This window comes from Cyprinodon tularosa, unplaced genomic scaffold, assembly GCF_016077235.1.
Source record: "Cyprinodon tularosa strain WSP-4 unplaced genomic scaffold, ASM1607723v1 ctg6, whole genome shotgun sequence".
NCBI lineage: Eukaryota > Metazoa > Chordata > Actinopteri > Cyprinodontiformes > Cyprinodontidae > Cyprinodon > Cyprinodon tularosa.
In genome coordinates this window covers 1,058,644-1,072,963 of record NW_024039340.1, presented here as the reverse complement: position 1 = coordinate 1,072,963, position 14,320 = coordinate 1,058,644, and the positions used below count along the sequence as shown (strand labels likewise).

The 14,320-nt window shown below is 38.3% G+C and overlaps 1 protein-coding gene across 2 annotated transcripts in view; it reads right to left on the bottom strand.

Annotated features, from left to right (window-relative positions):
- Nucleotides 1-13,199, bottom strand: part of stac (SH3 and cysteine rich domain) — a 62,679-nt gene extending 49,480 nt beyond the window's left edge. Inside the window, exons 1-2 of one of the 2 annotated variants that reach the window (XM_038307005.1) lie at nt 12,750-13,199; nt 10,725-10,757 (exon numbers count right to left, since the gene is read on the bottom strand). In XM_038307005.1, the coding sequence (XP_038162933.1) occupies nt 10,725-10,757; nt 12,750-12,863 (147 nt within the window). In that variant the 5' untranslated portion in view covers nt 12,864-13,199. The remainder of the gene's footprint in view (nt 1-10,724; nt 10,758-12,749) is intronic. The other variant, XM_038307006.1, reaches the window with a different exon arrangement.
- Nucleotides 13,200-14,320: the final 1,121 nt, after the last annotated feature.

Below are 14,320 nucleotides of genomic sequence, written 5' to 3'. Positions count from 1 at the left end.
ATATGTTTTCCAGACGCTGTACACTTCTCTTGCATATGGATTCAGTTTAATAGCCACACATATTAAAGACTTAAACTGCAGCGCTGTCAGCTGAAATACCACATTGTACACACACTGGTTTTGCTTGTCATCTTTCTGAACATGGTTGTGCAAATTGTTTCTGAGTCACTGCAGCTGGGATATGGTGAATCAATTCCCCGGGTCACTCTGGAAACAATCAATTTAGAGCCTTTCTCTACCATTACCAGCCACCCACCCACACACATGCACACACCCACACACACTCACATTCTTACACAAATAAACAGACAAACATAAATCTACAACAACCATTTCTCCTGTTGCAGCCTCATTGCTGCAAAATATATGCAAATGTAGTTTAAACACAAACTGATTATAAAAATAAAGGTCATTTGCTGAAAAATTTTGTATTTCGTAAATGCTAAAAAGAGAAAAACCTTAAATTTGTTACACTTGAAATAAAATGAATTGCCAATAACCAAAAAAACCCAGCAACGATTGTTCTTTAATTTCAGCACAAAACAATAATTTATATATATATATATATATATATATATATATATATATATATATATATATATATATATATATATATATATATATATATATATATATATATATATATATATATATATATACACCCGTTCAAAAGTTTGGGGTCACATTGAAATGTCCTTATTTTTTAAGGAAAAGCACTGTACTTTTCAGTGAAGATAACTTTAAACTAGTCTTAACTTTAAAGAAATACACTCTATACATTGCTAATGAGGTAAATGACTATTCTAGCTGCAAATGTCTTTTTTTTGGTGCAATATCTACATAGGTGTATAGATGCCCATTTCCAGCAACTATCACTCCAGTGTTCTAAAGGTACAATGTGTTTGCTCATTGGCTCAGAAGGCTAATTGATGATTAGAAAACCCTTGTGCAATCATGTTCACACATCTGAAAACAGCTTAGCTCGTTACAGAAGCTACAAAACTGACCTTCCTTTGAGCAGACTGAGTTTTTGGAGCATCACATTTGTGGGGTCGATTAAACGCTCAAAATGGCCAGAAAAAGAGAACTTTCATCTGAAACTCGACAGTCTATTCTTGTTCTTAGAAATGAAGGCTATTTCATGTGAGAAATTGCTAAGAAATTGAAGATTTCCTACAACGGTGTGTACTACTCCCTTCAGAGGACAGCACAAACAGGCTCTAACCAGAGTAGAAAAAGAAGTGGGAGGCCGCTTTGCACAACTGAGCAAGAAGATAAGTACATTAGAGTCTCTAGTTTGAGAAACAGACGCCTCACAGGTCCCCAAATGGCATCTTCATTAAATAGTACGCGCAAAACACCAGTGTCAACATCTACAGTGAAGAGGCGGCTGCTGGATTCTGGGCTTCAGGGCAGAGTGGCAAAGAAAAAGCCATATCTGAGACTGGCCAATAAAAGAAAAAGATCAAGATGGGCAAAAGAACACAGACATTGGACAGAGGAAGACTGGAAAAAAGTGTTGTGGACGGATGAATCCAAGTTTGAGATGTTTGGATCACAAAGAAGAATGTTTGCGAGACGCAGAACAAATGAAAAGATGCTGGAAGAATGTCTGACGCCATCTGTTAGACATCGTGGAGGTAATGTGATGGTCTGGGGTTGCTTTGGTGCTGGTAAGGTGGGAGATTTGTACAGGGTAAAGGGGATTCTGAATAACGCCATGCCATACCCAGTGGACAGCACTTGATTGGAGCCAATTTCATCCTACAACAGGACAATGACCATAAACACACCTCCAAATTGTGCAAGAACTATTTAGAGCAGAAGCAGGCAGCTGGTATTCTATCGGTAATGGAGTGGCCACTGCAGTCACCAGATCTGAACCCCATTGAGCTGTTGTGGGAGCAGCTTGATCGTATGGTACGCAAGAAGGGCCCATCCAACTAATCCAACTTGTGGGATATATGTATACATATATGTCTTATAAAATAAGTCTATTTTCCTTTGCTTTAAACAAGTAAGACAATTTGCCAATGGAATAAGTTGATGAAGTTTATGATAAAAATAAGAAAAAAGGAGCTCCTTTATCTTATTTCACATACATAATATCTAATTATCTGGTTTTAGGGGCTAAAATATTAATTCCATTGGAAAACAAGTGTATTTAGTTGCTGAAATGTTCAGTAAATACACTTACATTAAGAAAGTTTTATTTATTTCTAGATCAATTTTGCAATGTCCACAACTAATTTGACAATAAGGAGACTGTTTTGTAACAAGAAAGAAGTGTCATAGAAGAAGCAGCATTCCTAGCCTCGCCATGATACATATCTGTTCATGCAAAATTACGTAATACGTAGAAGAATTACCATGCAAAGAAAATAGCCAGAAACTAATGTTGCATAAGTGTAACCATAAAGCTCTCAGGCAGTGCTAAAAAACTATAATGAAATAAGGATTAGTAGAGTCACATGAGCTTTGGAGTTCTCTGGTAATACTATGCTTAAGTTTAAATTAATGGATGTCCTCTGCAGTCAGATTCAGATGGATTTTGAGCAAAAAAGGCAAGTGCAAAAGCCATGCACTAGCATGTGCTTGGTTGTTCTGATGTGGCAGCAGATATTGCTTTTTGAAGTAAATAAATAAATATAAATATTAAATATGAATAAATATGAAGATCAGAGTCTGTGTGAAGATCAGGATGATACTCACATTGTATCTGATTTTATGGGGATTAGTCTCTGATAATTCTTTCATGTTTTTTTAAATAAATAATTGAGTCTCAATCATCCGAACATATAGGTATCTGTCTGCAGTCCACCTCTGTAGCTACTGCCTAAAGGAACCTGCTGCAGACAGGGAGTAGGTAATGCAGAAATTAGAAATGGAAAGAGGCTGCAGCTCACTGCATACCTTAAAAACAAAATGCTGACCATCATACAGGTGAGTAAAGCTGAAATACCAGCAAAAAATTATTCTTTTGTTTACCAGAGTGTATATATCAGTCATTCAGTTTAAACAATAATCTTATAGTGCAGAAAAGATGGCTGCAACTAAAAAGGTTTTCCTAATAGGTTGATTCTGTATGAATATTTTAGTCTATATTCAAACAGGAAAGTATGTCAAATAGAAACCCATCACTGAGAAGTGTTAATTTTAGTCATCAATTAGCATAGTCAATATTTTTTAGGCATCTTCAAATCTAAAAGAATATTGTCTTAGGTAAAGCTACAGTGTGTAATTTTAGTTATATCTAATGGTGAGACTGCAGCGACATGTACCGTTCCCCCTCGGCTTCTCCCCCTCCAACAATACAGAGGCTGTTGTGATACAAAATGGCTTCTGCAACATCCTCATCACCTATTCTGTCAAGTGATGAAGAGCTTAGTTAATATAAATAATAGGCCTAACTTGCTCCAGTAACATTCAAGCATAATGGCGATCTCTATAGTCACTATTTTGTCAGCTCTGCTGAAGTGCAAATAATGGCTGCCTCAAATTTCTAAGGCAACACAAACATAAAAATTGACTCTCAGTTCATAGATGATAATAAATAACATATTTATCTATAATAACCTATTAAAAAAATAAAGGGAACACTTAAATAACTCATCCTTCATCTGAATAAATGAAATATTCTCATTGAATACTTTGTTCTGTACAAAGTTGAATGTGCTGAAAACAAAATCAAACAAAAATCCTCAATGGATTCACAGGAAAACTAAATTGGGAAAAACACACTACAGACTAATCCAATTTTGATACAATGACCTTTAAGCAGGTCAAAATAAGGCTCAGTATTGTGTGTGGCCTCTAGCCTGTATAACCTCCCTACAACGCCTGTGCATGCTCCTGATGAGGTTGTGGATGGTCTCCTGAGGGATCTCCTCCCATACCTGGACTAAAGTATCCACCAACTCCTGGATAGAGACATAATGTCCCAGATGTGCTCAGCTGGATTCAGGTCTGGGGAACAGGCAGGCCAGCCATAGCTTCAATGCCCTCATCATGCAGGAACTGCTGACACACTCCAGCCACAAGAGGTCTAGGACTGTCCTGCATTAGGAGGAATGGTCTCATAGGGGGTCTGAGGATCTCTTCTCAGTACCTAATGGCAGTCATGCTACCTCTGGTTAGCACATGCAGGGCTATGTGGCGCTTTAAAGAAATGCCACCCCACACCATACTAACCCACTGCTAAACAAGTCAAACTGAAGAATTTTGCAGCCAGCAGATCGCTCTCCACCGTGTCGCCAGACACACATGTGCTCAGTGAGAACGTGCTTTCATCTGAGAAGAGCACAGGGTGCCGGTAGTGAATTTGCCAATCCTGGTGTTCTTAGGCAAATGCCAAGCTTCCTATAGGTGTTGGGCTGTGAGCACACAGGTATAAGGGTCTGTACAGGTCAGACCCTTATACCATCCTCATGGAGTCAGTTTCTAAACTTTTGTGCAGACACATGCACATATGTGGCCTGCTGGGGGTCATTTTACAGGCCTCTGGCAGTGCTCCTCCTGTTCCTCCTTGAACAAAGGTGGAGGTAGCATGAAAGCACACCCAACATTCAAAAGTGGCCAAAACATCAGCCAGAGAATAACTACTTAAGACTGCCTCCACCAGGAACCAGACTATGCCCATGCAAACATGTATTTTCTCCAATCAGAGAAGGGACGATTCTAGTGGCTAATCTGCACAGGACAGCTATCTCTTTTTTAGCGAATATCAAAGTGTCTAAAAATTTGTTTTTGGCCTAGAGATCTGGACATTGTTCCACCTAAATAAGTGGTTTGATAGCCAATTATGAAAAAGGCAGCACCCAGACGGGGAGAAGCGAGCACTTTCTTTGAAAGAAAATGGAAAAAACAGCTATATTACCTAACAAATGAAAACCCATGTATTGGTAAACTGTGTGGATACTCTACTAGTCTGTTGTTTTGAAGACAGAACTAAGCAAAAAGATAGGCATTTTGATTTACCGGTCGGTCTACGTTCCTACCCTCACCGTTGGTCATGAAATCTGGATCATGACTGAAAAAACAAGAAAACAAGCGGCTGAAATTAGCTTTCTCCACAGGGTCCCTCATAGACAGGGTGAGGAGCATTGTCATTGGGTAGAGGCTCGGATTTAAGTCGCTTCTCCTACTGTGGTGGCTCAGACATCTTTTTCGGATGCCCCTTGGACGACCCAGGAAACACTGGAGGGACTACTTCTTTCAGCTGGCCTGAAAGTAACTCGGGCTTCTACCATCAGAGCTGGATAAAGTGTCAGGAGAGAAGGGAATCTTGGAGTTTGTGCTAAGATTGCTGCCCCGAAATACAGTTATGGATGAGGCAGAAGACGACGACGACAACAACATATCTGAATTTCATCTTATAGTTGCCTAGACTTGGCAAGGCTTAAAAGCATACTATACGAAGATTAACGTTAGTTGTTTTGTGATATAAATGAGGTTGTTGTTTAGTTCTCTAATAAAAACGGGGGACCCTGCAAGAAAAGTTGGAACCACGGTTTTAAAGGTCTGTATACTCCAGTTATCAAGTATTTAATCACGAGATTAGTTAAAGTTTTTTCTTTTTTTATACTCTATATTTAAGATTTTTCATTATAATGAAACATACAGAACTGATTCGTAGTTAAATTTGAAGAACGAAAAAAAGAAAATATTACAAGATGTTATACCTAGTTATGCTTCCTTGCTCTTGTATATCTTATATTTCAAAGATATGTCAGTTTGAGAGTGAATCTCCTTCACAACTTCCCACCAATGGTCTAGCTGGGGAGGGAGTTTCTTTAGCCAACGCCGTGTAATAGCTTTTTTGCTTACAATTGATAGAACATTAAAAGTTAAAGATTATTTTAATAGTCGATTAATTAGCATTAATCTGATTACTGTTTCAGTCCTTAATAAAGGTGTTTAAAAAAAAATAGAAAATAAGAGATCTAGATGGATGGTAAATAGTTAGATGAGGTCAGAATCCCAGTTTCTGTCACGCCAAAACGAATAGCTAGCACTTGACTAATGACCCACACATTTTACAGACTTTATTTGTAAAGCGATGAATAAAAAAAAAAACTACTTTTTTGCCAGAGTTTCATTCAAAGCATTCAGTGGTAAACTATTAAGGTTAATTAATCAGGCTTAGCCTTGTCTAACTACATTTAGAGAGAGTTATTTGTAAAGTGGAACTTTCAAAACAATAGAAACTCATGTATTGACTTTAGTTACAGTGACAGCATTCAGACCTGCTCTATATTCAAAGTCTATCCTGCATCATGAAGAGGAAAATCATTAAAAAATAAAGATAAATGCTTGAATCCGAAACTTTAGGTAAATCTACGACATATTTAAAATCCACATCTGTATGTACTTCACTTCTCCTTTAATAAAAGTGGACATCAAATTAAGAAAGGATGGAAAAAAGGTAAGTTGTGTGAATGTCAAGCCTAGAAATTAGTGTTTCATATAGATATACTATAAATATTTTTAACATTTAAACCACATCATTTTGTTATGCTTTATGGAAATGCTTATTAGACCAAAACAAAATAGTTGGCTTATGGAAACAAAATGATGCGGTTTCTCCTCATGTTAATATTTACAAAGTGTGTTTCACATCTGCATTCAGGCAACATGACTCAAAATTTTGTAAAACCATGTATAGAAATCTCAGCTGCAGGTATAATATTGGAAGTGGAGTGTCTATAAGCATTTTTCAAGGCTTGTATTCGATTTTGAGTTAGATTTAGGTAACCTTGACTAGGTTATTTTTGACACATAAACATGCTTTGATCTTAACACTATATCTATGCCTATATATTTAGGGTGCATAGGCGGATCTACTGGGGTGGCATAGGGTGGCAAATGCCACCCTAAATGACAGCCTTGCCACCCCAGCTGCCACCCCAGTTGGCGGTAGGGGTGGCGAGGCTTATAAATTATGGATCATTTGAGAATTACGACCGCTAATTTCTAATGTCGGACTGCAGTGAATGCAGCACGAGATGACGTGAGAGCGACTGAGACTGATTGTTTTGAAAACCGAATGGGGCAAAGCGAGGGAGCCAGGGGTGATGGGGGGAGGAGACACGGGATGAAACAGGTAAAAACTGATCAACTATCTATCGAGAAATAAAATCATAATGAGAGCACAATGCTGCTAGCATAGCTGCAATGCTGATTTTGAGATGATAAAAATCAGGTTGCAGAACGTTATTTCTCCAACTATGATGTTAGTTAGGCCTGACGTCTCAGGCTCAGAAAGACATATTTGCGGTCAACTATGACAGAAAAGAGACGATCAAGTTTGTTTTACTCAAATCAAAACGCACAAAGGCATTGGATCTAAATACATTAGTGAAGCGTTTTGCTGAGCATCATGGAAATCACTGCATTCAGCTGTTATAGTCATGTTAACTTTATGTTATGCTCTCTGGTGAGCCTTTACAGAGCTGTTACATTTTGTTTTGGCACCTGAGAAAATCTGATATTTCCTTTAATAAAACCAAAAGTGTTAAAAGTTAAAATGTGATACTGGTGTAAATCCTGCTTAATATGAAGCAGTGTTGTTGTTTCTTTTTTTGTATATATAATATGAAACTATCCAGAAATTACCCGTATGAACCTACTCACAAGCAAAATGTATTTGTTGCTTCTTTTCAGATTTGTGGAGATTTTGATGTAACATACAGAACCCGCCTTTTTGTTGATTTGTTGATACAGCAGTATGGAGGACCAACTCTGCCATATTTAAAAATAAATACAGAAATAAATAAATGCTCAATAAATAAATAAGCATACAATTAATTGCCACCAAAAATACAAACAACAAATAAATGTAAGTAGAAATTAAATTATACAGCTAGTCATAAAGGTACATCACTCTTTTAATTGGCTTCTTTATTTCTTTGCCTTTTTAATATTTACCTTATTTTTTTTTTTGTCATTTATTATCTTCAACTTCATTTTTTTATTACTTATATTTTTAAGTATTTATTTATGTGCATGTTATCATATTTTTGTCTGTTTTATTCTTCCTTTGTATTTTTTTTACCCTAGTTATTTCTTCGCCGCTATTTCTTTCTGCCTGCCCTTTTAACATTTCTGCCTGCCATTATAATATAATTTCTAATTACATTTATTTGTTGATTGTATTTTTGGTGGCAATTAATTGTATGCTTATTTATTTATTGAGCATTTATTTATTTCTGTATTTATTTTTAAATATGGCGGAGTTGGTCCTCCATATACAGCTCTATCTACAGCATATTTACATGCATGAAATGTCCCTTTCATGTTGCCTCAACTGCTGTATGTCAAGTTACTGAGGAAAAAATGGGGTAAATGTGTGTTCAGAGTAAACATTACATAGATGTCCAGTACCTTGTTCGGGTGCCTTGACCCATTTATTTCTACTGTGTAGTTCTGCTCACTTTAGTACAGCTCAGTCCATAGATCTCTGATGGGAAACTTTTTCTTTGTATCGTTTCTTCTTGTGCAAATGCTGCAAAGCTGCCTCTCTGACAGTCAATCTCATACATCTGCGACTCAGCACCTGTGTCTTACCTTAATACCTTTCCTGTCATAAGGCCCCTCTAGAAGTAGTGTTATCATTCTTCTATCTCCCATTAAGTGAGATCTCATTGTACGATGTATTATTAATATGAACTGTTTCACATGAAACACTAGTACTGTACATACTATTCTCACCAAACTGTGATAACTGATTAAATTCAGTGTAAACAAATGCCATATGTTGCCACCCCTAAAAAATTCCTGCCCCCCTCTTGCCACCCCATAAATATTTTTCTAGATCCGCCCCTGTTAGGGTGGTTATTGTGTTGGAAGATTAAACTCCGCCCCTTTGGCAGAATTTTTTCAGGATTGTCTCATATCTAGAAACATCTATCCTGTCATCAGCTCTAATCAGCCTCTATGTTTGGGGAAGCATCGCCATAGCATGATGCTGCCGTCGCCACTCTGAAAATGTATGTTCAGAGTAATGCTTTATGTTTTTAGGCTACATATCAATTTCAGTTTTGGCCTCATCTGACCAGGACCCGTCTTCCTCCACAATTTTGCTGGATCACAAAAGGGAGCGTGTGCCAAATATGACCTCCATTCGCTTTCTTCCCGCTACCCTTTCATATAGATCATATTTGTGAAGAGCAGAACCAATATCTGCTCTTCAAAGAAAAATTCTCCCAAATGAGATTGGTTGAACTCAGAGATAGAGTGATACAACAGCAGCTGGCTGAAATTAGCGTATATTTTCTAGCATCAGAATTGGCTGATACATGTGTACTTTCGCGATTCATTGGTGCGTTCAGCTAGCCTCGTGAGACCATCCTGATCTCGCGAGCTTTCAAGATTTCACTCGCTAATCAGTCTTGAGACTCTCCGTTAAAGAAAATTTGGAGCAGTTCACCAAACGAACGTCTAATCAGCGTTGGCTTTTAGGGGCGGGTTGAGGTGTGACGCAACGAGAAGCGCGACAGTTCAGTCTAAAGAACATGGTGGCTACAGCCGATGAAACTAGCGTTAGCGTGGCTATCGAGCAAGTTTTATCGGAATTACAGAGTATTTCTTCACTGAAAGAAGAGCAAAACACTGCTCTGGAGGCTTTTCTCAGAGGAAAAGATGTTTTTGCTCTTCTCCAGACTGGTTTCGGCAAGAGTTTGATCTATCAATTGGCTCCTCTTGTCGCTCTGTTAGTACGTCATACGCTTCGTTGATCTTATTGGTTTATTTGGCCCGTCTATCACCAACATAGACCAATCAGCTAGCCAGTGTTTTCGCCCCTTCCCAAAATTACTTCAACGGAAGGTTTCCAGATGGATATGCGGAGCAAATCCATCTGGAAATCTGTTGCTGCCCCCATTTGCTGTCCATTATCACTGTGGTTTCTTTGATTTGTTACAAAATTATTTATTTATTTTTTTTATTTCACATTTTTGTAAAATTTTTATCATGTAAATAAAGGAGGAGGAAGCAATATTGGCTTCAACCCTCCGGAAAAAAAAAAACAAAAAAACATCGAGAGCAAATATCAAGGATCGGTTAGAATGTCAAAAGAATATGTATCTACATTGGCCTTGAAAATACCTGCATCAGTAGATCTCTTCTTTTCTCCCTAATCTGACCCAATATAAGACATCAAGGTTTGAAATTTTACTGTAACAAAATCTGAAGAAAAGTAAGTTTGTAAGGCTGTGTTACACAATTTGTTTTTACTAAATAAAACAAAGAGCTCAGTTTCTCTCATTGAAAAAAAAAGATCATCCCATTTCTAGTTTTGCAGCTGGCAGATTTATCTTCATTTGTGTAATGTTATCATAGTAATAGAAGCATCCTTCTTTGTGTCGAAGCAGTGGATACAGAGCAGTGAGGGAAATGTGCGCATGCAGCTCATGCGTAGTTTCATGGAATCAGATTTATGGGACCCATCATAAAGCAAGGAGGGTTAATGGGGGTCATGTGGAGCTCTGCTAAACAAACCGCAGCAACTACTTTTATCTGTAAATGTAAATTCACATCCACATGCAGAGGAGGTGCCTTCTAAATGTACGGGTGATGATGGATTCAACTGGATTCCTGTAAAGTGATTTGACTTAAAAAGTTATGTTAATCATGTGAAAACAGCTTTTATCTATATGTGCATGCAGGTATGCTTCTATAATGGAAGGGCTAAAATCAGCTGGGTTTACACAAGATTGGAGGCTCACCTTGCGCTTGTGATGTTCAGGTCTCACAGTATTCTTAAAAGGAGGAATGAAAACACAGACACAGCTTTACTTGTTGGTTTTGGGGGAACTTATTCCACCTTTTTATATAAACAAAGCCTTCGCTGTAGGTCTGCGGCTCATTTTAGAACAGTTAAACTGATTTCAAATCAGCCATCAGCCAAACATCTTTACAGAGGAAACTTAAGTGGACCAACCTCCTATCGTCTTAGCCTCGCATACGGTCATTAGAGAGAGAGCAGGCCTGTTGGGTCCTGTGTGGGAGTTTTTGGGACAGGAGAAAAGAAGAGCAGACGGCTGCTGCTGCCACACTGATGACTACAGTCCAATAATGTGCTGCTAATTGTAGGAGGCTGTCCAACATGTGACCCACATAGACAATGCCGGAGGCAGTTATAAATCTCTGCTGCTCAGCTTCCATCAGGCACAAGCAGAAATAACAAACTATTTTTGATGAGGCACAAATTCCTAAGACCGCTGACGTCGTTAGACTCAAATGAACCAGTCTTCTATCATGACTTTAAAAAGTATTTTGTAACTTGTTGATTTAAAGAAAAAGAATAATGCAAAAAAAAAAAAAAAACTATACAAAGAAAACTCTAAAACTAAAGTTAGAATATAATGTCCTACAGTTTTCTTCCGTCTCCTAGAGAACTCTAATGTTCGGCTCCTTTTATGAACAGAAACCTCAGTTTCTTTCAGGTCTAGGGGTGCACATGTTAGGATATAACAACGCAGTCTGCTTCTAAAGTTAATTAAATCAAACTTGCACACACAGAACAGATCCCACACCGTCATAGTTCATTAAATTGAGATGATTTTTTTTAACATACTCCATGCTGCTTCCTTCAGAATTAGAAGTGAAATGAGCAGGTGCTACTATTTATACGCATCGACTCGCAGATCATTAGCAAGTCAACTGGTGTTGGAGCTCCAAAAAAAAAACTATATTTGCAAAGATGCATCTAAATAGTTGATTTGGAATGCTTAATTTGGACATAATAGGCCAAAGTTAAGATAGTTATGAGCACAAAGACCAACAGGTAGGCATGGAGATGGAAAGCTGATGATTTGGGCTTTTTTTCCCAGACACGGAACATAAGTCCTGTAGGAATATCTCTGCGTAGATAAACAGTTTATAAACAAATCTGAGGCCAGGTCTGACCGCTGAAGCTTGTCCCAAACTTGGTCTTCAGTGGGACAAAGATGTCAAACACAGACAGCAATCTATAACAGCACAGCATAAAAAAACTAAATCAAAGTGCTTGAACAACCCAGTAAAAGTCTGTGCATTAAGCTGATTAAAAAAAGAAGTGCAGGAAGCATGTTTGGAGAGAAAAGTAGACCAACATTTCCCAACATTAATGTGAGAAACTGACAAAGACAAACAGGGAATGACTGAGGAGAGATTTTGCTGTGCTTATGGAAGGTGTTGGACCATAGGATGAATCTGGTTATATTTTGTCTCATATTTTTTTAATTCATAATGACATGGTGGAATCTGTTGTTAGAACAAGCTTAGATTTAAATATCATTTTAAACATATTTCTAATAAATGTTTAAAATCATCAAACCCCAGAACGTAAAGATGGTACTCTTTTTTTTTTCCCCAAGCAGGCATTTATAAAATCATCTCATTATGATCTGATCTAAACTAATATATAATGATATAATATGATAAACATTATATGAATTAATCAGTTGTGTGATATTTATAGTGTTTAATTACAGATTACTTCCTCACCCCTTTTGCTTACAGATCTTACAGTTTTTCTCCCCATGGAGTAAAACTGTAAGATCCTTCAGACATATTCCAACAATTGATTAAAAATTATCTTTAAATTGCTTTTTCTGTTTTGGGTTATAACAGGAAAAAAAAAAGATCTTAAGTGAACTGGTACCCCTGCTCTGTTGACAGAAGTTTCTTCACTCTGCGCAGTTTTCTAAGAGTTGCATCCTGCTGTAAACCGTGAGCTGAATGGGAAAACATATGGCTACAGGGCAGACCTTGGTTTCCTGCTGGCTGGCGCTCATCGTCGGGGATTTTGGAGCCTCATCCTGGTCCCGTTCGTCCTCTTTGCCTCCGCTGTCGTCCTGGACTGCGTTAACCGGCGGAATCATCCTCTCCTTCTGCGCTCTGATTGAAAAAGCTGGTTTCCACTCCCCCAGCCTAAAACAGTCACAGCGAGCCTGAGATCCGTGCAAAAGTCACCCGAACAAAAGAGGCCAAGATCCGGGAGGAAATGGTCAGAAGAGTTAAACACGGGAAAGCGCTGGATGCTGATTTAAACCCCGAACTAAACTGCGTCTCTCTCCGGCTCCAGACTGTCGTGCGTAAACCTCCCGGACGTCTCCAAGAACACGCTGTGCGCCTCGCGCCGCCTGCTCAGGCGGTTTTAAAGGAAGACAGGACTAAGAAGGAGGAGAAACACAACATCGTCATTGCGTGTTGTCAAAATTTAGACTGCTGAGGCAAAACGCCCACAAATACAAGCTTTATAAGTCCACTCCACAAGGCTCTTTTCAGGAAACATACACGTCACTTATAATGACACATCTGTTTGGTCAAGGAGGTAAACTGTCAATCAATGCAGACCTAATGTTCTTCTGCTTTGCTCATTTCCAGTCCTTTCAGTAAAATCTACCTCAGAGAAAAACACTTTCCCTTTGGAAAGCCCAGCAGATGGCTGCTCACACTGAGCCTGGTTCTGCTGGAGGTTTCTTCCTGTTAAAAGGGAGTTTTTCCTCTCCACTGTCGCTGCAAACATTCTTAGTGTAAGGAATTGCCTTTGAGTCAATGAGTCAATGCAATCAGCTGTTTTTCCTTAGATAGAAAATTTTATCACTTTGACTGTATGATCTGGTGAACTGTGAAGTGCCTTGAGATGACGTGTGTTGTGAATTTAATTGAAAAACTAAACTGATGGTTCTACAATTTACCCTGGTCAGGTGAAGTAAAATTATTAATAACCTATCCATATAGTTAAGCTTGAGCTTGGAAAACTATGAATAGTCAAAAGCCAAAAAAAAAACACAACTTTTGTAGTATTCCCAGAAACTGTTGAGTTCAGTATTTTGTTTTTATTGTTTGCTTTATTTTGAAATAATGCTTTGGTCATTAATCATGTTCTGGCTGTTTATCATGTAGAGCAGGGGTCACCAATCTTTTTAAGGCTGAGGGCCACTTCAAGTGCACCGAGATGTAGGAAGGGCGACCATTACTGACCCATAAGCTGCAAGGGTTAGCGTTAGCCTAAACTTTGTTCATTATCAACATATTTTTATTGTTTCTGTTAATTTCTAAGTTTATTTAGACATTGTCATTTTGAAAATCTCTATAAATGATTAAAAAGAAGAGCAACAGCATAAAATAAAATTTCAAACTTAGCCCACTGGTGGGTTGTTCTTTATTAAGAAGACTCTGAGGGCCCCCCATGTGGTCCTTGAGGGCACCTTGGTGCCCACGGGCACCGCGTTGGTGACCCCTGATGTAGAGTAAAGTAGGATGAACTTCACAATCCTACGACTTGATAGGTGTGATGGTCACCGTATTGATGCGTCACACTGCTTCCCTCCAG